Source organism: Gnatocerus cornutus, chromosome 7, assembly GCF_029298725.1.
Source record: "Gnatocerus cornutus isolate USDA-ARS CGAHR chromosome 7, icGnaCorn1.1, whole genome shotgun sequence".
Lineage (NCBI taxonomy): Eukaryota > Metazoa > Arthropoda > Insecta > Coleoptera > Tenebrionidae > Gnatocerus > Gnatocerus cornutus.
Window position 1 is genome coordinate 12,451,102 of NC_142239.1, and position 27,795 is coordinate 12,478,896.

The window sequence follows — 27,795 nt, forward strand, 5'->3', positions numbered from 1 at the left end:
CAAAAGTTACTTGTAATAACCCTAGTTAAGTAATTTTCGAAAAAAAAAAACAGAAAAAAGTGGAAATACGTTTCGATTCTCAACCTGAAGTCCGTTTTGTTCCATCAGGTCCGGATTCAGAGATATTCCTGAAAAATGAGTTTTTTAGGTTCAGTTGTAGAAATAGTTATTTGTGTACCAAGACTAAAAAATGTTAATCTAATCATTTATAACAACTGAATAATAGTAAATATTTATGAATCCTCTTGAAAAGCTTATTTTTTCTTTAATTACATTTGAAATTTCGGCATGTGTAGCTTCACAAATGCATGAATTACGTTTGATGTGCTTTTTGATGTTGTTGCAGCAGCACTGTTAGACATGTTCATTTGCAATAAGTCAACACGCCTTTGTTGCACTTTATAGCAGTTTGTCGATTTGATTTTACCCAAATAATTATAAAATTGGGAGTAATGTCGGTATCTTGATGTAATTTAAAAAATTAACGGTAGATGGCGTAACCCTAGCACGGATAAAAATAAAAGCGACCAGAAAACGGTAATTTTTAGAAAATTTAGATTTTAGTTAAGATCGCCTGAAAATATTTTTAAGTAGCGTCTTTTATGTCCAAGAATTTTGAAATTTGGTCTAAATAATAAGCAAGTCAGGAGTATTACCCTCTCCAAATTTCATTATTTTAGAGAACTAACCACCAAAGTTATGAAACATAATAGAAAATAATGGATTTTTTTGGATTAGTTCTAAAAAAAATTTTTTAAATTTGTGAGATTTGTTGTAAAATTTTGTAATTTATCACAGATAATAAACGCACTAAAAGTAGATATGTCTTCAAATTCCATCGCTGTGAAGACTGAAAATTCAACTTTTTCTGTGCTCCAAAATTTTGTCATTTGACACAGATAATCAACATTTTGAAAGTAGTAATATTTCCTAATTTTATAATTTCAGCCATCAAACAGATAAAAATAAAACATTTTTTAAAAAATTGGGATATTTGACTTGTTTCTAATCAGAAAAAATTTGAAGTACCATTTTTGTTGTCCAAATTTGTTTAAATTAAGTCCAAATAATAACCTTGCCGAAATGAGTAACTTCTATTACGCTCAAAATTTTTCGTCCGCATTTGAGAACTGAAAATTCAGTTTTCCTATTTCGCGTTCATAATGAAGATATTTCGATACGCGTTTGAGAGTATTTCGGTATCGTAATGGACCAATCCCGTGCCAATATTTCCAGGAACTTATATTTTTCTTAGGTTTGCAGCAGACAAACCGTCAACCTGCCGTCAACGTTGACAATTTAGATTTTGGTTTTGATAACCTTTGATAAATCGATCAATACACTATTATTTCTTGTTGTACTTGGCTTAATAATTCATCGGAGAAAAACTTCACACCTGTCAAACTGACTAAAACTGGATTTGGCTACTTCGAATTTTTTTCCGAACATTTTGCAAATGCCAACTACCCTAAAATTCCCTACATTTCGAAATCAAGTTTTTTCGTTTAAAATAAGGCGAAATAGAAAAAATAGCGTATGATACTTGTTCACAATGCATTTTGCCGCACTTACTACTTGCGCTCGTCGTGTCCTAAAAACGTGCGTGCGGCAAAATGTTCATTATGAAACGCGTTTCATAATATACTATTTTAGTTAAGGTCGGTTAAAAATGCGTTTTTTTCGGTTTTTCTTGAAAACTTGCAACGTTATAGAACTGCTCGGCAGTGTTTTGAACAGCCAGTTTAATAAGCTATCCAATGACCTCTAAAACTCATTGCTATGGTTAGTACTTCCTGTAATATTTGTTCTGATCTTATGTACAAAAAACGCGTTTTTTTAGTAATTTTAATTTGCAATTTTGCATATAACTCAAGAACTTTTCCATCAATTTTGTATTGTAATGCATCATTGAAAAGACTGAGATCTTGCCTTTTTAAAGCCCAAAGAATTTCCCAAAAACCTGCGGAATTAAAGAGAAGATTAGCCAATCCGAGCAACATTAAACAATTTGAGAAGGATTCCAAAGAAATTATTGAAGGATCCCTGAAAATTACTTAACAAATCTACAAAATTGTACAGAATAATCCACAAAATGTTTATGTTTGCTTGAAATTCTGAGATTCTCCAATTAAATAAGTCCAGAATATTTTGATTAGTTTCGTAGAATTTGAGTTTGTTCATTTCTCAGATTTGATTAGGATTTACCAAAAAAACTACTAAATTGTGAGTGCAAAAATTTTTATTACAACAAAGTCTACATAAATAATACAAAATCCAACAAACTAGTTCTTAGATCTCTTCTTCAGCCCCAGCCAAAATCCCCCTTCCGCTGTTAAATTCATCTGCTTCTTGCTAAGAACCAACGGAATTTCCGTCTTCTCCACGGAAACAATCTGGAACTCCCTCAACAAATAACAAAACATAGTTTTCGTCTCCAGAAGAGCAAATCTGGAACCAATACAGTTCCTCGGTCCTACACCAAACGGTAAATAAGCATACGGATTAATCTTCTTCTTATTCTCCTCGTTGAACCTTTCGGGATCAAACCGATCTGGTTCTGGATAATACAGCGGATCCCGATGCAAACCAAAAATTGGTAACCACAGAACTTCACCCCTCTCCAAATGCAAGGGTTTTTCGCCCGGATTCTTCGGCTCAATCGTATAAGGTTTCGTGCAAACGCGATCCGAGGCGATGGCGTTGGGCCACTTTCGTAACGTTTCGGACACAACCATGTCCATGTATTTCATACCAACGACAGCTTCGTACGTGAGTTTACCACCACAAGCTTTAAAAGTGTCATCCACTTCTTTGACTAGTCGATCTTGAACTTCTGGATTAATCCCCAGCTCGTACGACATGAAACACATCAAAGAAGCAACAGAGTCGAATCCAGCAAAGAAGAAAACCAGCGCTTGGGCGGTAATATCTTCATCGGTTATTTGAGTTTTACCACTTCCTTTGGTGACATCGCTCTCTTGAACTGTTGCAAAACCCGTGTCTTCATTTAGTGGCATTTCTTCGTGCTTCAGTCCTTCGTTCCGGGCTTCTAGAAGAAGATGGATCATGTCGGGACGTACAATGTTGTGCTTTTGGCGACTTTGAATGTTTGATTTTACTAGGCCGGTGAAGAAAGTCGTCACTTCGTTTGTGAAGAACGAGATTTTTAAACTCTACAAAGAGAGGATAAATTGGGTGAAAACAAAACAGAGAACAAATACCTTTAAAAGCCACGGGATACATAAGTACCCGAAAATTTTAAGATTTTGCTGGAAACCAAAAGTGGTGACTCGTCTTCCCATCAAATAGAACTCGTTCTCTCGATCGCGTAAAGAATTACATTCAATACCAAACGCAGTATTGGCAATGACGTCGTTTGTGAATCGCGTAAAAGCTTCTTTCATTTCTATAGTGGCGAGAGCTTCGTTCTTCTCCAAGAAGTACTTCGCGAACTGTTCACCGCTTTGCGAAATTAAGGAGAACATGTACTTCATTTTACTCCCGGTAAAAGCAGGACTTAGCGTAGATCTCATATCCCGCCACTTTTTCCCAGAGAGAGAGAAAAGGTTTCGTGACCACATGGCATCCACTCCTTCAGGAATGAAACTTCGGTGGTCCAAAAAGTGGTCGAAATCCTTCACTGTGACTTGTTTTATAAGATCGGGGTCTTTTATCACTAAAGTTGGTATTAAGAATTGGTAGCAACCGGAATACCTCGAAAGAATTCTGAGATTTGGATAAAAAAGGTCAAAGGTTCTTACCTCGTGTTTGGACAGGCGTTGTACACCATTTCCACCATTTCCGCGAAACTGTGTTTTTTTAACACTGGCCCCCAGTGGTCCCCCATTATAAAATAAGGGTTTCCTTGTTTCACCCCTCGTTTTAGCCAGTGCTTGTGGGGGCGAACGAGTTTCCAGTAGATGGCCGCTACAGCGGCGATAGCTACCAATGCCCACCACATCGTGCAGACTTACTGAGCAAACTAACGAAGTTGAAGGACGATTCTATTGAACTGTTTTGTGGAAATTACGCTGTTTGTTTTTCATTAAAAATGCGGATTTGTGATTGGTTCAGCGGTTCGTGCTAGCATCAAAACTACCGAAATTAGACGTCGAAGTTTAGACTATTGTAAATTTTTGGCTCGTCTTGAAAACGAAAATTTCTAAAATCCGTCTCTGTTGCTCAAAAATTTTAATTTAGAACAGACAGTAATCAAGTCAAAATTATTAATTATTAACTTTATTGCCCAAGCATCAAAACTACCGAAATTACACGTCGAAGTTTAGAATATTGTAAATTTTTAGTTTGTATAGAAAACGAAAATTTCTAAAATCCGTCTCTGTTGCCCAAAAAATTTGGGGTTTAAAACAGACAATAATTAAGTTAAAATTATTAATCTCTCCAAATTTTATTGCCCTAGCATTAAAACTGCGGAAATTTACGTCGAAGTTTAGAATATTGTAAATTCTTGGCTTGTATAGAATACGAAAATTTCTAAAATCCGTCTCTGTTGCCAAAAAAATTTGGGGTTTAAAACAGACAATAATTAAGTCAAAATTATTAATCTCTCCAAACTTTATTGCCCTAGCATTAAAACTGCGGAAATTATACGTCGAAGTTTAGAATATTGTAAATTTTGCTTGTATAGAAAACGAAAATTTCTAAAATCCGTCTCTGTTGCCCAAAAAATTTGGGGTTTAAAACAGACAATAATTAAGTCAAAATTATTAATCTCTCCAAACTTTATTGCCCTAGCATTAAAACTGCGGAAATTATACGTCGAAGTTTAGAATATTGTAAATTTTTGGCTTGTATAGAAAACGAAAATTTCTAAAATCCGTCTCTGTTGCCCAAGGAAATTGGGATTTAAAACAGACAATAATTAAGTCAAAATTATTAATCTCTCCAAACTTTATTTCCCAAGCATCAAAACTACCAAAATTACACGTCAAAGTTTAAAATATTGTAAATTTTTGACTTGCCTTGATAATGAAAATTTCTAAAACCGTTTCTGATGCTTAAAAAAATTTGAGATTTAGAACAGACAATAAACTAGTCAAAAATAGTAATCTCTTTAAATTTTATTGCCTTAGCATCAAAGGTACCGAAGTTACACGTCGAAGTTTGAAATATTGAAAATTTTGTTCTCGTCTTAAAAATGAAAATTTTTAAAGTGCGTTCCTGTTGCTCGAAAAAATTGTGATTTAGAGCAGACCATAAACTAGTCGAAAATAGTAATTTCTCCAAATTTCATTGCCTTAGCGTCAAAACTACCGAAATTACAAATTTCTAAAATTGCTCTGGTTGATCTTTCTTTAGTTACTAGAAATTCATTTTAGGTCTTTTTTACTGTTTGATTTTTTTTTATTCTTGTATTGTGTAAGTTAATTTTACATTTTTCTTTTACAAGATTTTTATATTATTTTTCTACATTTCTTTTAGATCGTGTGAATTCTTCTCTGCATAGTGAAAAAAAACTAACAGAATTATGAATAACATAGTGACCCTTATTAAATTTAATTGCGTCGTTTCATTCCAAGCCAAAATCCTCCTTCAGAATGCAAAGTAAAATTAGTTTTGCATATAACCAACGGAACTTGAGTCTTCTCCACAGGAACGACTTCAAAGTGACTCAACAAATAAAAGAACAAAATCTTCGTCTCCAACAGTGCAAATCTCAATCCGATACAATTCCTGGGTCCACAACCAAACGGCAAATAAGTGTATGGATTAACACTGTGCTTATTTTCCTCACTGAATCGTTCAGGATCAAACCGTTCAGGTTCTGGATAATACTCAGGATCGCGATGAATCCCGAAAATCGGAATCCACACAACTGTTCCTTTGTCTAGATGCACAGGTCTTTCGTCCGCTCTCTTCGGATCAATGGTGTACGGCTTGACACAAATCCTATCTGTCATAATGGCGCTCGGCCACTTTCTTAAGGTTTCGGACACGACCATGTCCATGTATTTCATACCAACAACAGCTTCGTACGTGAGTTTACCACCACAAGCTTTAAAAGTGTCATCCACTTCTTGAACGAGTCGTTTTTGAATGTCTGGATTAACACCAAGTTCGTACGACATAAAACACATCAGAGCGGAAACAGTGTCGAAACCCGCAAAGAAGAAGATCAATGCTTGCGCGGCAATGTCTGTATCAGTTAGTTCAAGTTTTCCGTTCTTCTGCGTTTTACCAATGTTTGATTCTTCAACCACCGCAAAACTTGTGTCTTCAGGTTGCGACTCCTCATGTTCTAGACCGTGTTTCCGGGCTTCCATCAGAAGGTGGATCATATCGGGGCGAACTATATTGTGCTTTTCACGGCTGGAAATGTTTGACGATACTAGTTGAGTGAAGAAGTTTGCGACTTCGGTTGAGAAGAATTTCAGGTCGAAATACTAAAAACCAGTTAATTAAACGATTGTTTAATAAACACTCCATAAACCTTAAAGATTCCAGGTAGGAGAAAATATCCAATAAACTTCACATTTCGCCAAAAACCGCTAAAATCCGTTGCTTCTTTTCCCATTAAGTAAAACTCGTTGTTGCGGTCTTCCAGAGAGTTGCACTCTACCCCAAAAGCAGTGTTAGCAATCACGTCGTTTGCGTATCTCGTGAAAGTGTCTTTCATCTCCAGAGTAATCAAATCTTCGTTCTTCTTCAAGAGGTGGTTAACAAATTGGTTACCACTTTGCGAAATTAGAGAAAACATGTACTTCATTTTACTACTAGTAAAAGCAGGACTTAGAGTCGTCCTCATATCGCGCCACTTCTTCCCTGTAAGAGCCGAGAGGTTTTTACTCCACATCGGATCAGCATCTTCAGGGATGAAGACTTGGTGGTCCACAAAGTGCTCAAAGTCTTTAACAGTGACTTGTTTGATGAGATCTGGATCTTTGATTAAGAGAGTAGGCAGCATAAACTGATAGAAACCTGAATATCTAGAAAAAAATTAAAGTTTGTTTAGTTGGAATGAAATTACACCAACCTGGTATTGGGGCACATTTTGTACACCATTTCAATCAACCCGGCAAAAGATTGGGTTTTTACTAGTGTCCCCCAGTTGTCTCCCACCAGAAAACGAGGATTTCCCTGTTTCACCCCTTTTTCCAGCCAGTATTTATGGGGGCGGACGAATTTCCAGTACACCGCCGCTACGGCGATGACAGCGAACACGATCCACCACATCGCGGAGTGAAGAATTTAACAAAATGGTTTGGTAATTGGAGGTCACAGAGCAACTGGTGAAGGCGGTGCGTCGAATAACAATGATAATGAAAATTGGTGATAAAGTGCTCGTATTTAAGCCAGAGAATTCTTCGGCTACTATATTTATTGATCTGTGGATTAGGAACAAAAGCCGAGGATCAAGAAAGTTGTAATTCATTCTTGTCAAATTTCTACGATTAAAACGACTTCAAGTGGACGTGAATCACCTCCTTCACAAATTTGAGAAAATAAGAAATCTTCTTTTGCATTTTTCATTCTTAGTTTTATGAATTTGTAGCTACACCAACTGTTCTGATCAGCATCTTTAGACATTCTGATTAAATTGCACAAATGTGAGACTTAAATAGGTTCCAAGGACCTGATAAGATAAATCGAGCGCTTTTAGCAACTCATGGTAGCGGCGCAGTTTCAAAACTGAATGTGGATGATAGTCAAAATTGTTAACTTAAACTAGATGTGTGTGTGTGTGTCAAAAGAGTCTCGGCTTCCCAAAATTTAGTCTCACACAGTTTTAAATACTCAAAAGTCACAAATTCAAATGACTTGACATTTTGTGCATCGTAACGAAAAATTGAGTTGTTGTCAACATTTTTGTCTTGGAATGGTCAAAAATCTTTACTTTTGGTAATGGTAAAACCGATTTTCTCAAATAAATTACCATTCAGTTGTAGTTTCTAAAACCTGCAAATCATTGTCTCTCAATTTTGGAAATTTCCGGCATCTTCGACAAAAATTCCTGCAACAAATAATGTTTGGGTTTATCGCTTTAGAAATTAAATATTTGAAATGGATTTTAAAGGTCTTTGCGTGTTTATACATAAGATGACAGACACATTTTTTATTTGCACAAGTAATTTTCACTAACTTAACAAAGAAAAGATGAAAAACGAATAAAAATACAATTTCCTCTTCACTCTTGTTTTCTTGTCTTTCGATGTAAAAGTACTAAAACTGATTTTGGTGTTAAAATCGCGCCGCTATGATGAATTGTTAAAAGTGTAAGTGCTCTTATCGCCATATCCGGACCGATAAAAGTATATAAATATCGCAACTGTGCTATTCAATCTCAGTGTATCAAAATGCTGATTCTAATACTTGGTGTAGTTTTGGGTGCCGCCATTTACTATAAATTCATCAAACCAATAAATTTCTGGGCCGAGAAAAAAATCCCACACGTGTCAGCATGGCCACTCGTTGGAAGCACGTGGGATATTATTGTAAGAAAAAGACATTTTTTCACCATCGTGGATGATATTTACAAGAATTTTTCCAATGAAAGGTAAAGTCCTCCCTTCTTTCAATAGATGATAATTTTCGATTTAGATATGTCGGCTACCACCAATTTCTATCTCCTGCTCTTTTAATTCGTGATCTGGAGCTAATTAAACAGATTGGAGTTAAAGAGTTTGAGAGTTTCCACGACCATCAGAAGGTGGCCACCATTCACACTGATCCTCTTCTGTCTAAAACTTTGATTAGTTTGCGCGGGAACAGGTGGAAGAAGATGAGGGCAACACTAAGTCCAGTGTTCACAAGTAGTAAAATGAGGAACATGTACCAGCTTATGGTGGAGTGTGCTCAAAACTTCGTCGAGTGTTTCAAAAGAAAAGAACACGATATTGAAATGAAAGAAGTGATCACCAGGTACGCTACTGATGTCATTGCGTCTGCAGCCTTCGGGATTCAAGTGAATGCAGTCAAAGACCCACAACATGAATTTTTTAAGATGGGGCAAAGACTGACTAATTCTACGTTAACAGACTTTATAAAAGCCTTCATGGCGGAAATATCAACATCGTTAGCTAAAGTATGTTTTAGTTTCGTGTCTACACAAATAAAACTTTTTTTTAGTTGTTCAAATTTCGATTCATCAAACAAGACGTGGCAGACTTTTTCACCTCCATCATTAAAAACAATATTAACAATCGTCTGAAGAATAACATTATTCGTCCGGATTTGATCCACCTGTTGTTAGAAGCTAGGAAAGGCAAGCTGAAGCACGACACCCATGAAGAGCGCCAAGAAGGTTTTGCAACAGTTGAGGAGTCCAGCATTGGTAAAACCACGCAGAACATGGAACTCTCCGACGACGACATTGTCGCCCAAGCTGTTCTCTTCTTCTTTGCGGGTTTTGACACGGTCTCCACAGCTTCGTGTTTTTTGGCCCACGAACTAGCTGTTAACCCCACGATCCAGAAGAAGCTCCAAGAAGAAATAGACGCAGTACGACTTCAGTACGATGGTAAAATACCGTACGAAGCGCTCCTCTCCATGAAGTACCTCGACCAAGTATTCTCCGAGAGTCTAAGAAAGTGGCCTCCAGCATTCTTAACCGACAGAGAGTGTGAAAAAGAATTCACCATTCCTCCGACGCGACCAAATGAAAAAACAGTTGTGCTGAAAAAAGGAATGAATGTTCAAATACCGATCATGTCGATTCACCGCGATCCGCAGTACTTTCCTGAGCCTGAGAAGTTTGATCCTGAGAGATTTAGCGATGAGAATAAAGGAAAAATTCTGCCAGGGACGTACATGCCGTTTGGAGTTGGACCTAGGAATTGTATCGGTACGTTTGAAGTGTTATGAAGATCGTGACTAATGTGGTTTTTAGGTTCAAGATTCGCTCTTCTTGAAGTGAAGACGTTCTTCTTTCATTTATTGTCAAACTTTGACATAGAGCCCAACGCAAAAACGGAAATTCCGCTTCAGCTTAGTCCGAAGTCGCCTAATCTAGCACCAGAAAACGGGTTTTATCTGAAGTTGAAACCTAGGAGTTAGGTTGATGCGTTGGCAATAAATTGTTATCAATAAATTAGTATTATTGTTAACTGACTTTTTTTCTTCATTTTTCCAACTTTTAACGATTCATAAAATTTTGCTCTCTGGCGACAACCCAAAACTTCAATCGCTGCTATTCGGTTGTTTATTGATGTAAGTGAAAAATTCATAGTTTTGGATTCGGCGTAATATTAAATGAGTACCAGTACCTTGAGTTTGCTTTACAAATAAACAAAATATTGGTCAATTTAGATTTTCCAAGGGTCCTTTCGAGGTAATTTTTAACAAACTTTTCGCTGCGAAAATGACCTTTAGACACACCCGTTTACACTGGCGTATTATTAATTATCTTTAAGTGATAGATTAACTCTATCAAGTTACAAAATTATAGAGCAAAACAAATTTTAGAAATGTTCATTTTAAAGTTCAAGTAAAATTTCTGACATTTGTAATTTTGGTAATTTTAGAGCAACATTTACAAAATTTGTTCTAAAATTTTAGAAATTTTTATTGAAATGAATGACACTTTTTTGTGCATGATTTAATTAGGTAACAAATCGATTCAATTATTTACAATTTTGTTTAATGTTATAAGTAAAAATTTCTCAAAAATCTTGTTTTTAGTTTTAAAATGTTGTGATTAACTAGTGTTAATACGTGTGATAATAACTATACTAAATTCATTCTCATAACATTAAAATTACAAGAGTTACAGGGTCTAATGAAAGAATTGAGAAATTTTGAAATTTTTTAATTCGTCTTCAAAATAAAAATTTCTAAATGTAATATCTCTTGTTCTTAAATTCTGAAATTTGGCACAATTTATAATTAGATAAAAAAAGTGTTTTCCTCAAACTTCATTGCAATAGCATAAAAACTCCTAGAATTACAAGCAAAAGATCAATTGTCATTGAAATAAAAATTTCTAAAACTTGTTCTGAGATTTAAATCAGCCTATAAACCGGTCAAAGCAAGTGTGCTTTCCAAATATCGTTGCAATATTATAAAAACTGCTAAAATTACATATAGGTGAAAGAACAAAAATTTCGAAATTTTAAATAAATGACATTTTTTGCGCATGTTTTAATTAATATCCATTCACAAAACATAAAAATCAAATTACCTTTGATTTCTGTAAAATCAGAGTGTACTTTTCAATCATCATTTCATAGGACTGTACTTTGAAGTTTGTTGTGAATGTCAGTTTAGTTTGTTTAACTACAATAATAAAAAAAAATCCACAGCTCCTAATAAACCAATAGACAACAAAAACCCAAAAAAAGATATTTTTTTTTAGTTTTGAAAGAATTGAATTAATACTTCGGAACTGAAAATTTACTACTTGTAAATTTAATCGATTCTTATTCAATTATTTATTGACATATCTAAAAAATTCACAGTTTTGGATTCTGTGTGAAATTTTACATTATTTTTGATTTGTTTTTTTATTTATATCTTCAAAATTATGAAATAATGTCAAAAACAAAAATGTCACCTCCATAGAGGTTTTAATTCTCTACAAGTTGGTGTTTTTCTGAACTTCGTATGTTGCTTCATATTCCTTAAAAACGAAAAATGGGATTTTCAGTTTTTGATTAATTAAAGTCAAATTTTTCACTTTTTCAAAATTCGAAGATGTCACCTCCATAGATCTCCCTGAGACGCACACATACAAAACTTGAGCGATTTTCTAAAGTCTAAAGTGCGCCTCAAAAACGAAAAATCGTAGGCCATATGCGAGTATATGCGGAGCGTAGAACCTTAAATGAACGCCAATGACTTGAGTTTTCTTCACAAATAAGCTAGATATTGACCGAATTAGATTTGGAAAAATATTTTTTTCAGCAAAAGTGCGTGGAAAACGATAGAAAAACGACGAAATATGCGCAAATAAACTTAAAACATGACTGAATTTTTATTAAGTCTACTCAATAATCACAAGAAATACTATCAATGTCTTGCTTTCAACCGCAGCTGGATCCCATTGTCGGACGTTAAATTCATCTTCTTCGGGCTGATTTTGAGCGGTATCTCCGTCTTCTCGTTGGGTACCAAATCAAGCTTTCCAACAAGTGCAAAAATAACGTCTTTAGCTCAAGAAGCGCAAACCTGGAAGCTAATTTTTCATTTAAGAAAACCGCCAAACGCCCAACATCCGTAGTCAGTGAGTCAATTTATTTTCCCAAAAATATTGTCTATTAATTTTTGGATATCTGAGAGAAGATTCTAAGCAGCGAAAGCGCGAAGAAAAATCTCCCAGTTCCGGAGATATTGAGCGGTCAACATTTCAGAACTAAAAATTTAATAACCAAAATTTTAATCGCTTCCAATTTAGTTACTTAATTTGCCCAGTTTTAGATTTTGCGTAAAATTCTGCGTAAAATGAGCACCAATAATTTCAGTTTACTCCGCAAATAAGCGAGATATCAATCAAATAAACTTACAACTTGAAAGACTTTTTATTAAGTTTATTCAATGATCACAACAAATTTGATCACTGTCTTGCTTTCAACCGCATCTGAAACCCATTTTCGGACGCCAGATTCACCTTCTTCGGACTGATCTTGAGAGGAATCTCCGTCTTCTCGTTAGGCACCAAATCAAACTTTGCTAACAAGTGGAAAAACAACGTCTTCAATTCAAGAAGCGCAAACCTGGAACCTAATTTTTCATTTTAGAAAATCGCCCCAAAACCCTACAAACCGATGCAATTTCTTGGGCCTACACCAAAAGGCATGTACGATCCTGGAACAATCTTGGACTTATTCTCATCGCTGAATCTATCAGGATTAAACCTGTCTGGGTCAGGAAAGTACTGAGGATCCCGATGGATCGCCGCGATGGGAAACATACACAGAATGCCTTTTTCAACGACAAAAGTCCGTTCATGCGGATACTTCGGAGGGATGGTAAAATCAGTTTTGCATTGTCTGTCAGTTATGAACGCCGGAGGCCACATTCTCAAACCCTCTGAAATCAATTTGGTGCCTATAGTAAAAAAATATTAGCACGTTTGAAACGTACCACAAATAACTTGGTCAAGATATTTCATTGAAACCAAAACTTCGTACGAAATTTTATCGTGTTTTTGTCGAACTTCGTCAATCTCCTCTTGGAGTTTCTTCTGGACGTCGGGATTAGCTGTTAACTCATGTGCTATAACACACAGAGCGTTACTAACAGTATCGAAACCAGCGAAGAAGAAGAGAACAGCTTGAGCGATGATGTGATCGTCGCTCAGTTCCATGCTTTGTGTTTTGGTACCAATGTGAGACTCTTCAACGGTTGCAAAACCTTCTTCCTGTTTTTGGTCGTCATGTTTCAAGTTTCCTTTGCGCGCTTCTAGAAGGAGGTGGATCAGATCCGGACGGACTATTCCTTCGTTGATTCTTTTATGCATGTTCTCTTTGATGATGGAGGAAAAGAAATCCGACACTTCTTGTTTCATCAGTCTTAATTTCAATAGCTGTAAATAGCAGTGATTATAAAACCGAGCAAAACCTTAGAAGTACCTTGGCAAATTTGGCGGATATCCCAAAAATTATTAGTTTTACCACAGCGACGACGTTAAATTGTATTGTAAATTTTGTGCCATCGTGTAAAACTCGTTCTCCGGCTCTTTTACCGCGTTTACAGAAATCCCAAAGGCAGTACTAGCAATGACACCATTAGCAAACCTTGCAGACAAGTCCTTCATGTCGACATCCAATTCCTTTTTCTCTTGCAAATGAGTAGTCAAGTCTTCTACGCATTCCACCATCAACTGGTACATATTCTTCATCTTACTCGTGGTAAAAGCAGGACTTAGCGTCGCCCGCATCTGTTTCCACTTGTACCCTACCAAATTTATCAGACTTTTTGATATGATCGGATCAGTTTCGACGTCGGGAACATTAAAATGGTCGTGGAAAGTCTCAAACTCTTTCACACCGAGTTGTTTAATTAGGTCAAGATCTCGGATGAAGAGTGCAGGGGTGTTGAAGTGGTTGTATCCGACGTATCTTAAATTAATTGCAATAATAAAGTAATAATAAAAAAAGGATTTTTACCTATCGTTAGGAAACTTCTTGTAGATATCATTGGTGATTTCAAACATGTGCTTCTTTCTGGTGACAAAGGCCCCCATGCTTCCGATTAGTGGCCATGCTGAAACGTGAGGAATCTTGCGGTCTGCCCAGTAGTGCGTCTTTTTGACAAACTTGTAATAAATTACAACACCCAGAAGAACTCCTAGGAGTAACAGAAACATGTTTCACAGTTGTGGTGTGTTATGTTCGTGTTTGCTTTTATAATAGCGGTTATCAATTTTATCGATTAATAAAAATTGACGTGTTATCACATTAATATATTGCGCAAGCGTTATGTGAGATCTACTAGTATTTTGAGCATTTTGCTCACAGAAAAAAAATGTTTTCTTAACCCTTTAACTGTTGTAAACGCATACAGGATGTCCCAGAACTCATTTTTGTTTCAAAATTTTGGTTCAGAATTGTTGCCTATACAGGTGTCCCAGAACTCGCGCCCCATAGATATTGATTTCAAATCAAAAATTGACTAAGTTTAATAGTATTCAAGAACTGATAAATAATTAATAACCAATCCCGAAAGCTTATTCGAGAAGTGGAGTAAAAGGCTATCCAAATTTCCTAGGCAACGAGAGTCTAATTTTCATCTGACCAATGGATGATAGTATGTGTTCATAGTTATCAATTTTCAAATTCTGTTAAGCTTCAGGATTGGCTACAGTTTTTTTGTCTTATCTCTGTTATTTTTTGAGTTAAAAAATTATAGTTTCAAAATTTTTGTTTAGAATTGTTGCCTCCATAAGCCCTTTTTCTCTGGAGCGCGAGTTCTGGGACACCCTGTATAAGCCTTTTTTCCCTGGGTCACGAGTTCTGGGAGACCTGTACATACGTTTTGACATTTTTTTCATAAACTACAAAAGATGAGAATTTGAAATTTTGGGAATAAAAATAAGCGAATAAATCTAATTGAATGACAATAATTACATGTTTGTGACACTTCCTATATAACCTAACCCTATATATTATTGTATTTTCAGATTCTACATCCAAATTATAGGTGACTTTATGTATAATGTGCTATACTTAAATTAAGCCATTTCAGAAATATCTTGATTTTTGTAAAAAAAATTGCACAACAGAAGTGAAATTTTCTTTCTGAAATAAAAACTGTGTTTACTCTTTTGTTTCCAATTTTTTAAGCATGTTTTGGAATGGTTACTATTCAATTTTATGTGGATCTTTTATAAACAAATTTGGTGGTCTAATAAAAATAAAAATTCTAAAAAATGTTTGTAGATTTTTTTTGTAAAGCAGATTTAATTAATTTTTTTGAAAAATCGGTATATTTCAGAAATGATACATTTTTTGTATAGCACGGTATATAGAAAGTGATCTTTAATTTGCATATAGAATTTAAAAATGCAATAGAATATAGGGTGCTCTCTTTAAAATAAGCAAGTTGAATGCCACTTCCTGTCTTATCCCCTTACTTTTGTCCCCAAAATTTCAAATTCTTATCCTTTGCATATTTGCATATACATTTACAACCGCTAACGGGTTAATCAGGCAATCCTCAGATTTCTGCAAGGTTTAACTACTTATATTAAAGATTTTTTGGGAGATGTTAAAACTGGTGGATGCGCCGGGTAAAACTGACGTTGACTCATTCGCAACCAAAAAAATTTTAAATACCGATCTCTTCAACCAGTTCCTATGTACTTCTGTTGTCCACTTTCATCTAAACAATAAACAGAAATGCGGTTACAAATATCGATAAGATTGTAATCATCGATGAGTGAAAAAGCGGAACAAACACTTTTACTTAAAACCAAATTGCTGTATGAGTTTCTAATATTATAAGTGTCCTTATCTCTTTATCCTATTGTTAGCCAAGCATATAATTTCTATGCCCACACATCAAAACGTTGACCATAATCCTGGGTGTCGTTTTGACTGCCGAAATTTACAACAAACTCATAATTTTTGAACCGAGGAAAAAATCCCGCAGCATGAACTGTCGTGGAAACTAAGAAGAAGAAATACTGTGTCGTCAAAGATCGGAATGATAATAATAATCAGCAATGACTCATAAGTCAAGAGAGGAACAAACACTTTTTAGTATCATAACAAGGCAGCTGGAGAGAGTACGTGCTTGACATTGAGATCATTTCTGCGCTCAGTGTGTGTTAAAATGTTGACTATAATCCTTGGCGTTCTTTTGGGGGCCGCAATCTACTACAAACTACTAAAAGGGACGAAATTCTGGGCCGAGAAAAAAATCGCGCACGCCCCAGCATGGCCAGTCGTTGGAAGCATGTGGGATTTTATAATAAGAAAAAGACACTTTTTGGCCATAGGAGACGACATCTACAAGAATTTTCCAAACGAAAGGTAACATTAGCTAATTTTTGACGCATGATCGATGATTTTCGGTTTAGGTACGTCGGCTACCACCAATTTTCTGCACCTGTGCTTTTAATACGTGACCTGGAGCTCGTTAAACAGATTGGAGTTAAAGAGTTTGAGAGTTTCCACGATCATCAGAAGGTGGCCAACATCCAAACTGATCCTCTTCTGTCTAAGAGTTTGATTCATTTGCGTGGGGATAAGTGGAAGAAGATGAGGGCAACGCTAAGCCCAGCGTTCACTAGTAGCAAAATGAAGAATATGTACCAGCTTATGGTGGAATGTGCTCAAAACTTTGTTGAGTTTTTCCAAGGCAAAGAACATGATGTTGAAATGAAAGAAGTGTTAACTAGGTTCGCTACTGATGTCATCGCGTCTGCAGCCTTTGGAATTCAAGTGAACGCAGTCAAAGAGCCGGAACACGAATTCTTTAAGATGGGGCAAAAATTGACTAATTTTACCATTTCAGACTTTGTGAAGGCGTTCATGTTGGATATGTCAGCATCGCTAGCTAAAGTACGTGTTTTTTCAATGTCCACACAAATAACTCTTCGTTTCTAGATGTTCAAACTTCGATTCATAAAAGAAGACGTGGCAGATTTTTTTACCTCTATCATTAAAAATAATATTAACAATCGTCTGAAGAATAATATTACTCGTCCGGATTTGATCCACCTATTGTTAGAAGCGCGGAAAGGCAAGCTGAAGCACGACACCCATGAAGAGCGCCAAGAAGGTTTTGCAACAGTTGAAGAGTCCAGCATTGGTAAAACGACGCAGAACATGGAACTCTCCGACGACGACATTGTCGCCCAAGCTGTTCTCTTCTTCTTTGCGGGTTTTGACACGGTCTCCACAGCTTCGTGTTTTTTGGCCCACGAACTAGCTGTTAACCCCAGGATCCAGAAGAAGCTTCAAGAAGAAATAGACGCATTACGACTTCAGTACGATGGTAAAATACCGTACGAAGCGCTCCTCTCCATGAAGTACCTCGACCAAGTAATCTCTGAAAGTCTAAGAAAGTGGCCTCCAGCATTCCAAACCGACAGACAGTGTGAAAAAGACTTCACCATTCCTCCGACGCGACCAAATGAAAAAACTTTTGTGGTGGAAAAAGGAATGAGACTTCTAGTACCGATCATGTCGATTCAACGGGATCCGCAGTACTACCCTGAACCTGAGAAGTTTGATCCTGAGAGATTTAGCGATGAGAATAAAGCTAAAATTCTGCCAGGAACGTACTTGCCGTTTGGAGTTGGGCCTAGGAATTGTATCGGTACGTTTAAAGGGTTTTAAAGATCGTGGCTTATGGGGTTTTTAGGTTCGAGATTTGCTCTGCTTGAAGTGAAGACGTTCTTCTTCCATTTGTTGTCAAACTTTGACTTGGAGCCCAATGCTAAAACTGAGATTCCGCTGAAGATCAGCCCGAACAAGCCCAATCTAGGGCCTGAAAACGGGTTTAATTTGAAGTTGAAGCCTAGGAGTTAGGTTGATACTAATTGTTGATAATAAACTCTTCTTATGGTTATCTAAGATTTTTCTCTAATGGTCGTTGATAAAACATTTTTATTACACTTTTTTTTACTTTTCTTATAACTTTTTTTTCGGAGAATCTTGATGAAAGCGTGATGACAAAAATTTTGTTCCTATTTTAGCATTACCAAATTTAAAAAATTAAACATTTAATTTTTTTCCATTCTATAATTTTTTTTTCAAAATAAGGTAAGTTGGGGTAATTTTTTTATGAAAATTGATACAAAGTCATATTTTAAATGTTACTTAATAAATTGTTAACGATTTTCACATAATTATGGGTATCTGGGTAACAAAAAAAAAATTAGGTAACCGTTTTTGAGTCAACTAACCAAGAAAAAAAAAGTTTTTTCGTTTATTGATATTTTTCTTCATCTGAAAGGTCTTTTGAATACAAAAAAATGATTATTTTAAGTTTATATTTACCTCAGAAACTAGGAGTCCTCGAGAATTTTAAAGGTCACCATCGTGTTCAAGGAATCAAATTACATAAGAATATCAATTTTTACGCTGACGACAAAAATCTTGTTGACCAGTGTTATTCAGAGTATTTACTAATAAGTACTGCTAACTTCGCCGATTAACGAAATTTCTAACTTTGAACATTCCATTAACTTAGACTTCAAAAACAGATCAAGAAAATGAAGAAGAAAACGGTAAAAACAACAAACAAAGAACTAAAAAAAAACAACAAAATTTATTTTTTCTGCTCAATAGAGACAAAAAATACTATTATTGTCTTGCTTTAAACCGCAGCTGGAACCCATTTTCCGGCGCCGGATTCGCCTTCTTCGGACTAATCTTCATAGGAATCTCCGTCTTCTCGTTGGGCACCAAATCAAACTTCGCCAACAAGTGGAAAAACAACGTCTTCAGCTCAAGAAGCGCAAACCTGGAACCTAATTTTTCATTTAAGAAAATTGCCCAACGCCCTACAAACCAATGCAATTTCTAGGACCTACACCAAAAGGCATGTACGATCCTGGAACAATCCTGGACTTATTCTCATCGCTAAATCTCTCAGGATCAAACTTGTCGGGGTCAGGGAAGTACTGAGGATCCCGATGGATCGCGGTGATAGGAACAACACAAAGAACGTCTTTTTCGATGACAATAGATCGTTCTTGAGGCTTCTTCGCAGGAATGGTGAAATTCTTGTTGCAGTTTCTGTCGGTTTGAAACGCTGGGGGCCACATTCTCAAACCCTCTAAAATCGAATCTTATCAAAACTATCAACAGCGAGTGTGGAACGTACCAGAAATGACTTGGTCGAGGTACTTCATTGAAGTTAACACTTCGTACGGTACGTTTTCGTGTTTTTGTCTAACGGAGTCTATTTCTTCTTGCAACTTCTTCTGGACGTGGGGATTAGCTGCTAGCTCGTAGGCTATAAACGACAGAGCGGTACTAACAGTATCAAAACCAGCGAAGAAGAAGAGAAGAGCTTGGGCGACAATATGATCGTCACTTAGATCCATGCCATGAGTTTTAGTACCAATATGGGACTCTTCAACCGTTGCAAAACCTACTTCCTGTTTTTGGTCGTCGTGTTTCAAGTTTCCTTTGCGCGCTTCCAAAAGGAGGTGGATCAAATCCGGACGCACTATTCCTTCGTTGATTCTTTTGTGTATGTTCTCTTTGATGATGGTTGAAAAGAAATCCGCCACTTCTTGTTTAACTAGTCGCAATTTTAAGATCTGTAAAGAAGAGTGGTTATAATGTCTAGAAAATGCAATAAAGTACCTGGGCAAGTTTTGGAGATATTCCAAACACGCCTGCTTTTACAGCGATTGAGAAGTCAATCTGTGTTAGTTTTTGTGCCATTGTGGAAAATTCGTTCTCTGGGTCTTTAACCGTGTTGACAGAAATTCCAAAGGCTGTACTAGCAATCACACCATTAGCAAACCTTCCAAACAAGTCCTTCATCTCAACATCAACTTCCTTTTTTTCCTCTAAATGAGTAGTGAAGTCTTTCACGCATTCCACCATTAAATGGTACATATTCTTCATTTTGCTCGTGGTAAAAGCGGGACTTAGTGTCGCCCTCATCTGTTTCCATTTATTCCCCACTAAATTAATCAGACTTTTTGACAGAAGAGGATCACTTTCGATATCAGGATCGGAAATATTAAAATGGTCATGGAAAGTCTCAAACTCCTTCACTCCGATTTGTTTGATAAGATCGAGATCTCTGATAACTAGGCAAGCTGTATTGAATTGGTTGTAACCGAAATATCTAGAAATTCAGTCACTATGGTAATAATATAGGAAGGATTTTTACCTGTCGTTGGAAAATTTCTTGTACCAATCTGTAGTGACGTCCATAAAATGTGCTTTCCACATGATACTGTCCCACATGCTTCCGATTAAGGGCCATGCTGGGACGTGGGGAACTTTGCGGTCGGACCAATAGTGCGCCCTTTTGATAAGCTTGTAGTAGATTAAAGCACCTAAAATCACTCCGAGGATTAACAGCAACATTTTTCAAGGTAACGTTTGATACGTTTGGTGCTAGACGCGTTTACCTAGTGGTTTTATCGATTGAGGATTCTCGTGTTGTTATCTCTGACGTTGCACTTGTTGTAGCGATTGGTGGAATTCGAAATTATAATAAAAGGTTTGGGCAAGGTTATGCTCACATTTGTAATATTGTGTAATTATAATTATCTACTTCCAGGGTTGCGCAATAAATATAATATTACACGAATGGTGAATGTTGCACAATTTGGTGCAAATAATTTTGTTATAAAACTAGGAAATTTTGACATTTCGGTTTGTATATTGATTTCATTAACAATTGATGTTGACTGTTTGCCGACCAGAAGTTGATTCAAAAATATCACTGCCAGGAATAGACTGAAGACTAACTCGCGACAGTTTTTCGTGCGAATTCTTTCTTACGTGTTTAGATTGTTTGCAATAAATACCGCAAGTTTCTGTCGCGAGTCTGCTGAGTTCTGACTTAGGCAATTTTTCACACACTCAGTTACTATTTACTATTTTTGAGTCATAGATTAACTCTACCAAATTGCAAAATTGAGCGAAAAACTTAAATTATAGAAATGTTTATTTTGAAATCCAAGCAAATTTGCTTCATCCTCCAGTAAAATTTGTAATTTTGGTAATTTAAGAGCTACAGCAACGAAATTGTTGTTAAAAATTTTAAATGAATGACATTATTGTGCATGATTTAATTAGCTAAGAAAATTTTGTTACTGTAGGTTTAAAAGTAACAAAATTTACAAAAATAAAAGCAAATGTTTCAATAGACCGCAAAAAACCCAAAAAAAAAATATTTTTGAAGATTTATCATTTGGAAAGTATCGAAGTGAGTCTATAAAGCACTAAAACAGAACAATTTTATGAAACGTTTAAACTTGTAGAATAAAGAAAGAAAAAATGTCAGATAACAATATTACGAATTTATTAAACAAAAAATAATTAAAAATGTTTATCTAAAAAAAAAAATTTTTAACATCTTGTTTTGTGTTTTAAAATGTTGTAATTGACATGTGTTAACAAGTGTAATAACAGTAATAACTATACTAAATTGCATTGTCATAACATTAAAATTACAAGAGTTACAAGGTCTAATAGAAAAAATTGAAAAATTTTGAAATTTATAATTCGTCCTCAAAATAAAAATTAAAAAAAATTAATATCTTTCGTTCTTAAATTCTCAAATTTGGAATAGCTCACGAACAGATAAAAAAGAGTGTTTTCCCTAAATTTCATTGCAATAGCATCGAAACTCCCAGAATTACAGGCAAAAGATCAGAAAATTTGACATTTTTTTAATTGTTATTAAAATAAAAATTTCTAAAACTTGTTTTATTTGAGCTTAAATTCTAAGATTTAGTGCAACTTATAAACCGATCAAAGAGAAAGTGCTTTCCAAATTTCATTGCAATATCATAAAAACTGCCAAAATTACAGGTAAAAGAACAAAAATTTGGAATTTTTAAATTAATGACATTTTTTTGCGCATGTTTTAATTAGCAAAGAAATCGATCTAATAAGCAGTTTTAAACATCCAGCCAGTAAATGATAATTGTTAACTAATAAGTTACGTTTGCTCTAGTGCGTTTTTTATTATAAAAACTTCTTCGATAAAGAGAAAGCCAGCCAATCACACAAATTCTTTTTTTGGTTTTAATCCGAATTCAATACATCCTTCATTTTATTATAAGGATAAGGTGGATCTTTAAAAATATATTTTCTAAAAAGTGTCTCTTTTGCTCTAGAAGTTTGTAATTCGTCAAAATTAATAAGTTTGTTACAAGTAGTAATCATGGCAAATTTCGTTACTGTAGGATTAAAAGTAACAAAATTTACGACTTTTTTGAAATCTTCAAAATTTGCAATAATAAAAGCAGAACATTCAAAAGACCCAAATAAAATCTAAGCACGAATAATAAATTAAAATAAGAAAAAATCCACAGCACCAAATAATTCAATAAACCGCTAGAAATTCAAAAAAAAATCATTTTTTGAAAATTTATTATCTGAAAAGTGTCGAAATGAGTCTATAAAGCAACAAAATTAAGAAATTTCTGAAATGTCAACAAAACTTTGGCCAGGAAGGCCCTCACACATCTTTTTATGTTGGCAGCTCTGTTATCTTGTAGAGCGAAATTCTACCGATTTGCGATTTGTTCAAAGTTAGCGAATAAAAAAAGAAAAAGTCTCAGATAGCAAAAACAAGAATTTATTAATAACAATTTATTGCCAACCCATCAGCCTAACTCCTAGGCTTAAATCTCAATTGAAATCCGTTTTCAGGACCTATATTAGGCTTCTTCGGGCTAATTTTCATCGGAATTTCCGTTTTGGCGTTGGGCTCCAAGTCAAAGTTTGACAACAAATAAAAGAACAATGTCTTTACTTCAAGAAGAGCGAATCTCGAACCTAAAACCCACATTAATCGCAATTTTCAAGGCCCTTTAAACGTACCGATACAATTCCTAGGCCCAACTCCAAACGGCAAGTACGTCCCTGGCAGAATTTTCCCTTTATTCTCATCGCTAAATCTCTCAGGATCGAACTTCTCAGGCTCAGGGTAGTACTGCGGATCCCGTTGAATCGACATGATCGGTACTACAACAGTCATTCCTTTCTCCACCACAATTGTTCTTTCATTCGGTCGCGTCGGAGGAATGGTGAAGTCTTTAGCACACATTCTATCAGTTTGGAATGCTGGAGGCCACTTTCTTAGACTTTCAGAGATTACTTGGTCGAGGTACTTCATGGAGAGGAGCGCTTCGTACGGGATTTTACCATCGTACTGAAGTCGTACTGCGTCTATTTCTTCTTGGAGCTTCTTCTGAATCGTGGGGTTAACAGCTAGTTCGTGAGCCAAAAAACACGTAGCTGTGGAAACCGTGTCAAAACCCGCAAAGAAGAAGAGAACAGCTTGGGCGACAATGTCGTCGTCGGAGAGTTCCAATTTTTGCGTGGTTTTACCAATGCTGGACTCCTCAACTGTTGCAAAACCTTCTTGGCGCTCTTCATGGGTGTCGTGCTTCAGCTTGCCTTTCCGAGCTTCTAACAACAGGTGGATCAAATCCGGCCGAGTAATATTATTCTTCAGACGATTGTTAATATTGTTTTTAATAATGGAGGAAAAAAAATCCGCCACATCTTGTTTTATCAATCGAATTTTGAGCAACTAGAAACGAAGTGTAATTAGTATGAACACCGAAAAAAAACACACTTTAGCTATCCACGTTGAAATCTCAAACATGAACGCCTTCACAAAGTCTGACACTGTTAAATTAGTCAATTTCTGCCCCATTTTAAAAAACTCGTGTTCTGGCTCTTTGACTGCATTCACTTGAATCCCAAAGGCTGCAGACGCAATGACATCATTAGCGAACCTGGTGGACACGGCTTTCATTTCAATGTCGTGTTCTTTTCCTCGGAAAAACTCGACGAAGTTTTCAGCACACTCCACCATGAGCTGATACATGTTCCTCATTTTACTACTAGTGAACGCCGGGCTTAGGGTTGCCCTCATCTCCTTCCACTTCTCCCCACGCAAATGAATCAAAAACTTGGATAAAAGAGGATCAGTTTGGATGTTGGCTATCGCCTGATGGTCATGGAAACTCTCAAACTCTTTAACTCCAATCTGTTTAACCAGCTCCAGGTCACGTATTAAAAGAACAGGAGCGGAAAATTGGTGGTAACCGACGTATCTAAAATTAAAATGGTCGATCATACAGTGAAAGAGAGATAATCTTACCTTTCATTGGAAAACTTTTTGTAGATATCGTCTGCTATGATGAAAAAGTGTCTTTTTCTTATCATAAAATCCCCAAAGCTTCCAAAGAATGGCCATGCTGGGGCGTGCGGGATGTTTCTTTCGGCCCAAAATTTCGTCCCTTTTAGTAGTTTGTAGTAAATTATCGCGCCCAAAAGAACGCCCAGGATTATTGTCAACATTTTGATGTACACTGAGCGCAGAGATTATGCGATTGACATTGAGATAAAGAGATGAAGGACACGCACAGTTTTAGCAACTCACTACAGCTGCGTTGTTCTAATACTAAAACTGTTGACTGTTTATTTTATTCCCCTCTTTGCTTTACGAGTATGTGTCATCGCTGATTATATCATAGCGATCTTTGACGACACATTATCATTTATTTATAGTTTGAAACGATAATAAAAGGTAAAGGCTCTGATCAACACTTTAGAAATGAAAAATCAGACTTCTCAAGGCTGCAACAAGCTATTTACGGCGTGGGTTGGCTAATAGAGTCTTTCGGTTTCAAGGTTTAATTCGGCGCATCCACCATTTTTAATACTCAAAGGTCTCTTATTCAAACGGTATTTTTTTTATATTGCAACTGGCAGTATTTTGGTGTGAAGTGAACTAAATCAAACCTGAGGGAACATTTCGTTATTTATTGGCAAAATTGAGCGAGACTGATTTTCGGAAATAAATCTTTATGGCTCGTAAGAAATCGATTTGGGGGCACAAAACGGTACTATTTTAACAACCTTCGTCACTTTAAAAGTATTAAGAGCACGAGCTCATAACGTGTAGAAAACGCTAAAATTTTGCCAGAAATCCATGTTGTAATGATCTGTAACCCAATTCCGCCAAAATTCAAATGAACCGCCAAACTCGAGAACCGCGAACTTTAAAATAAATAAAATGGCCAAAAATCGTGATCGTCTGAAACGGCTAGGACCTACGTTGTGTTGTGAAGGCGGATGTTCGTTGGATACAAAGCAGTGCATCGTCTTTTTGGGAAGAACGTACCAACACAAAGCAATAAAATACACCAGACCAAATGTGGTTTAACTTGTTTTATTCAGACTTTAAAAGTTTGAATGGTTTTGATTTAAATTTTACAGCTAATTGTTCAAGAATTACAAGCATTTGAACAGACGAACTGATCATGTTACAAAATTCTTAATAATCTTTAATGTCAAAAGAAGTCACTTTACAAAGAAACGTTTCGGTACAAAAAATGCAATAAACAAATTAACGGAAAGTGAATTACATCAAAAGAACTACAAAAATCTTCCATTCTCTCTGTTGTGAGTGTGATCAAACTACAAAAATTATTGAAAACAAAATAACAATGAAAAACAACACACAATTTACCAAGTAAACATGTACACACAATTTATCAATAAACATTAATAAAAGATAATTATTTTCGAAGGCGACACACAGAAACAGGACGAGATTATGTTTTCGGAAGACCCAAAGACAATCTTTCCTATTCCGCAAGCATAGTACAGGCGGTGTCTTATCGAGAGTACTAACAAATTATGGCCAGATTAAGAGTAACCAACATCTCACCCGCGGAAGACCCGCTAGTTAGGTGAACCCTGACTACCCCGCGAGTCCCACGTAACAAGCTTCCAGCACTGGAGGGTTTTCGAAAGTCAAAATCAAAGTTTAATTTTGAATTGATCACACTCTGAAAAATCTACTAATATTAACGCGAGAGGCTGTTTGTTATGTTGAGTCTTTTGTGACGAAGAAAATCTAGAAAGGAGAATTGGGTTCGGACAAGTACAGAGCAGCTAAGAAAACAAGGGACATACATAAAATACATAAACATATAAATTTTCAGTTTCAGTTTCAATAAAATACAATGGAAGAGAAAGTCGTGGACTTTAGGAAAAATGTACTCGTTTTTGCTCACGAATGACACAGAGCGATTCAAAAAGACATTTCCAGTTAATTTGATGTATTTCACAATTTCTTTAAAATCCTATTCTATTTTTAATCCTTCGAACTCAACAGTAAAAATTCCTTGAACTGAATCGAATAAAATTCAAGTTCCCAAAACTATCGGGTTTCCACGAATCTAAACTGCTTCTGCACGTGGCTTATCGGACGGCGGGCGAACACTGGTTGAATCCAGACGCTTACGTCATCAAAAAAAACGCGTTACTTTAGAATTGTACGGAAAATAGCTACTTTACATGAATCCGGAGAGACTTCCTTCTTAAGACAACAAATGACAAAAATAATTACATACCAAAAGGTGACAACACACAAGCGCTTCTACAAGAAGCCCTAAAATAGTCACTACACTCCCGTTAAAATAAAAAAAAATTGTTTAAAAGATTTTGACCAACAAAAAAAATTAACAAAAACGCAAAAATGAAAAATTCAAACAAAATGGCAATAAAAATTAACACTGTCAAAAATATGACGAAACGCACTCGATTACACAGCACCTTGGTAGTTCCGAAGTCGTACCAAGAAATCATTGCCTCCGGCATCGCCCGCCTCCTCCGCTGTGGCGGCGGTGAACTACCAAGTCCACCAACTTCTTAACGCAAAAATCCCTGCGGTCGTTGTGGCGCGAAAAGTTTGAAATTTGAATTTGAAGTGGGACACTACAATGTAATATTTAATGTGTAATTCTGAAATTATATATTTTTAACCAAACAGGAAGAATTTTCAAAAATTTCATTGTATTTATCGTTTAATTCTCTTTGAAAAACTGATTTGTCTTTAATGGAATTTTTACGAAAAATATTTATTAAAAATGTATTTAACAGACATGACCGACGCCGTGTGCTTAAAAAAATTTTTGTTTATTCTAGACGCAAAAATTTTTAAAATTTGTGATTCTTGTTCTAAAATTTTGTAACTTTCTTGGGTTAATAAATGTAATGATGGTAGTAACTCCACTAAATTTTACTGTTCTAACATTAAAATTTCAAGAGTTACAAGATCTAATAGAAAGAAAATTTTGGTCAGTTTGAAAAATTTCGTAATTTGGCACAATTAATAAGTGTTTAGAAACTAGTAAAAGATCCAAATTTCATTGCTATAACGTACAAATTGCGAGAGATTCCTGATGATATCAAAAATTTTCGAATACGTCCAGAGATGGTCAAAATATTTTGAGAATTCTTGAAAATTTTAGAACCTTCTAAAAAAAACTATAAAACCAAAATTTCTAAAAACTCAAAATAAAAGATGTAATGTTAAAAGAAGAAGAGAAACTTAGTTAGTAGTTGAAGTCACAAAATTATGGTTATTCTAAATAATTTAAAATAATAAAAAGTCTTAAAATAATAAAAAGAAATTTATGGAAAAGAAAGACGATGTATTTTAAGAACCTAACCAAGAAATTTAAAAAGACTCAGAAGAATGACTTTGAAGAATCTAAAAGACCCGTAAAACCCAAAAGATTTAAAGAATCTAAAAGACTGAAATACAAAGAAATAAAATCGTTAAATAAATCCAAATAAATTCACGAAAAAATTAACAAAACTTTAATTAAATTATCAAATAAATCTAAAACATCAAAAATCGAAGAAAAGCTCTTTGGTT

General features: G+C 35.5%; 6 protein-coding genes and 1 pseudogene across 8 annotated transcripts; 2 read left to right on the top strand and 5 right to left on the bottom strand.

The window, feature by feature from the left end:
- Positions 1-2,221: 2,221 nt before the first annotated feature.
- Positions 2,222-4,007, bottom strand: LOC148171084 (cytochrome P450 9e2-like). Of its 2 annotated transcripts, none has more exons than XM_088040441.1 (3): positions 3,762-4,007; positions 3,222-3,714; positions 2,222-3,173 (listed from the first exon to the last, which is right to left on the bottom strand). In XM_088040441.1, exons 1-3 carry the CDS (start codon positions 3,959-3,961, stop codon positions 2,283-2,285), a joined length of 1,584 nt encoding a protein of 527 aa, XP_087896567.1. In that variant the 5' UTR covers positions 3,962-4,007; the 3' UTR covers positions 2,222-2,282. The 2 variants fall into 2 exon arrangements, with proteins under 2 accessions (XP_087896567.1, XP_087896566.1); XM_088040440.1 differs by having other exon boundaries at positions 3,222-3,726.
- A 1,104-nt stretch (positions 4,008-5,111) lies between these two features.
- LOC148171085 (cytochrome P450 9e2-like) lies at positions 5,112-7,203 on the bottom strand. Its single transcript, XM_088041199.1, has 3 exons — positions 6,995-7,203; positions 6,452-6,947; positions 5,112-6,404 (listed from the first exon to the last, which is right to left on the bottom strand). The coding sequence occupies exons 1-3, from the start codon at positions 7,192-7,194 to the stop codon at positions 5,517-5,519; spliced, it is 1,584 nt and encodes a 527-aa protein (XP_087897325.1). The 5' UTR covers positions 7,195-7,203; the 3' UTR covers positions 5,112-5,516.
- A 464-nt stretch (positions 7,204-7,667) lies between these two features.
- On the top strand, positions 7,668-10,064 carry LOC148171086 (cytochrome P450 9e2-like). The gene is made up of 5 exons (XM_088041753.1): positions 7,668-7,860; positions 7,908-8,515; positions 8,560-9,043; positions 9,088-9,802; positions 9,848-10,064. Exons 2-5 carry the CDS (start codon positions 8,316-8,318, stop codon positions 10,012-10,014), a joined length of 1,566 nt encoding a protein of 521 aa, XP_087897879.1. The 5' UTR covers positions 7,668-7,860; positions 7,908-8,315; the 3' UTR covers positions 10,015-10,064.
- A 2,444-nt stretch (positions 10,065-12,508) lies between these two features.
- On the bottom strand, positions 12,509-14,292 carry LOC148171087 (cytochrome P450 9e2-like; annotated as a pseudogene). The gene is made up of 5 exons (XR_015770514.1): positions 14,064-14,292; positions 13,527-14,015; positions 13,039-13,480; positions 12,718-12,984; positions 12,509-12,675 (listed from the first exon to the last, which is right to left on the bottom strand). The product of XR_015770514.1 is annotated as a cytochrome P450 9e2-like (transcript).
- A 1,873-nt stretch (positions 14,293-16,165) lies between these two features.
- On the top strand, positions 16,166-17,973 carry LOC148171088 (cytochrome P450 9e2-like). The gene is made up of 4 exons (XM_088040826.1): positions 16,166-16,430; positions 16,478-16,961; positions 17,007-17,721; positions 17,767-17,973. Exons 1-4 carry the CDS (start codon positions 16,231-16,233, stop codon positions 17,931-17,933), a joined length of 1,566 nt encoding a protein of 521 aa, XP_087896952.1. The 5' UTR covers positions 16,166-16,230; the 3' UTR covers positions 17,934-17,973.
- A 683-nt stretch (positions 17,974-18,656) lies between these two features.
- LOC148171089 (cytochrome P450 9e2-like) lies at positions 18,657-20,549 on the bottom strand. The gene is made up of 5 exons (XM_088040665.1): positions 20,260-20,549; positions 19,722-20,214; positions 19,234-19,675; positions 18,919-19,185; positions 18,657-18,877 (listed from the first exon to the last, which is right to left on the bottom strand). The coding sequence occupies exons 1-5, from the start codon at positions 20,457-20,459 to the stop codon at positions 18,711-18,713; spliced, it is 1,569 nt and encodes a 522-aa protein (XP_087896791.1). The 5' UTR covers positions 20,460-20,549; the 3' UTR covers positions 18,657-18,710.
- A 2,121-nt stretch (positions 20,550-22,670) lies between these two features.
- LOC148171090 (cytochrome P450 9e2-like) lies at positions 22,671-24,550 on the bottom strand. The gene is made up of 4 exons (XM_088040729.1): positions 24,223-24,550; positions 23,692-24,175; positions 22,932-23,646; positions 22,671-22,886 (listed from the first exon to the last, which is right to left on the bottom strand). Exons 1-4 carry the CDS (start codon positions 24,420-24,422, stop codon positions 22,720-22,722), a joined length of 1,566 nt encoding a protein of 521 aa, XP_087896855.1. The 5' UTR covers positions 24,423-24,550; the 3' UTR covers positions 22,671-22,719.
- Between the last annotated feature and the right edge of the window lie 3,245 nt (positions 24,551-27,795).

Excerpts from the sequence above, each read along its gene's own strand:
- LOC148171084 (XM_088040440.1), bottom strand. The coding sequence starts at position 3,961 with ATGTGGTGGGCATTGGTAGCTATCGCCGCTGTAGCGGCCATCTACTGG. Across the intron at positions 3,727-3,761 it reads AACGCCTGTCCAAACACGAG|AATTCTTTCGAGGTATTCCG; the intron begins GTAAGAACCTTT and ends TCCAAATCTCAG. Across the intron at positions 3,174-3,221 it reads GTATCCCGTGGCTTTTAAAG|AGTTTAAAAATCTCGTTCTT; the intron begins GTATTTGTTCTC and ends CTCTCTTTGTAG.
- LOC148171085 (XM_088041199.1), bottom strand. The coding sequence starts at position 7,194 with ATGTGGTGGATCGTGTTCGCTGTCATCGCCGTAGCGGCGGTGTACTGG. Across the intron at positions 6,948-6,994 it reads AAAATGTGCCCCAATACCAG|ATATTCAGGTTTCTATCAGT; the intron begins GTTGGTGTAATT and ends ATTTTTTTCTAG. Across the intron at positions 6,405-6,451 it reads TCCTACCTGGAATCTTTAAG|TATTTCGACCTGAAATTCTT; the intron begins GTTTATGGAGTG and ends ACTGGTTTTTAG.
- LOC148171086 (XM_088041753.1), top strand. The coding sequence starts at position 8,316 with ATGCTGATTCTAATACTTGGTGTAGTTTTGGGTGCCGCCATTTACTAT. Across the intron at positions 8,516-8,559 it reads AAGAATTTTTCCAATGAAAG|ATATGTCGGCTACCACCAAT; the intron begins GTAAAGTCCTCC and ends TTTTCGATTTAG. Across the intron at positions 9,044-9,087 it reads TATCAACATCGTTAGCTAAA|TTGTTCAAATTTCGATTCAT; the intron begins GTATGTTTTAGT and ends ACTTTTTTTTAG.
- LOC148171088 (XM_088040826.1), top strand. The coding sequence starts at position 16,231 with ATGTTGACTATAATCCTTGGCGTTCTTTTGGGGGCCGCAATCTACTAC. Across the intron at positions 16,431-16,477 it reads AAGAATTTTCCAAACGAAAG|GTACGTCGGCTACCACCAAT; the intron begins GTAACATTAGCT and ends TTTTCGGTTTAG. Across the intron at positions 17,722-17,766 it reads TGGGCCTAGGAATTGTATCG|GTTCGAGATTTGCTCTGCTT; the intron begins GTACGTTTAAAG and ends TGGGGTTTTTAG.
- LOC148171089 (XM_088040665.1), bottom strand. The coding sequence starts at position 20,459 with ATGTTGCTGTTAATCCTCGGAGTGATTTTAGGTGCTTTAATCTACTAC. Across the intron at positions 19,186-19,233 it reads CCTCGACCAAGTCATTTCTG|AGGGTTTGAGAATGTGGCCC; the intron begins GTACGTTCCACA and ends ATTCGATTTTAG. Across the intron at positions 18,878-18,918 it reads AGGTCCTAGAAATTGCATTG|GTTCCAGGTTTGCGCTTCTT; the intron begins GTTTGTAGGGCG and ends ATGAAAAATTAG.
- LOC148171090 (XM_088040729.1), bottom strand. The coding sequence starts at position 24,422 with ATGTTGACAATAATCCTGGGCGTTCTTTTGGGCGCGATAATTTACTAC. Across the intron at positions 23,647-23,691 it reads TTTCAACGTGGATAGCTAAA|TTGCTCAAAATTCGATTGAT; the intron begins GTGTGTTTTTTT and ends CTTCGTTTCTAG. Across the intron at positions 22,887-22,931 it reads TGGGCCTAGGAATTGTATCG|GTTCGAGATTCGCTCTTCTT; the intron begins GTACGTTTAAAG and ends TGTGGGTTTTAG.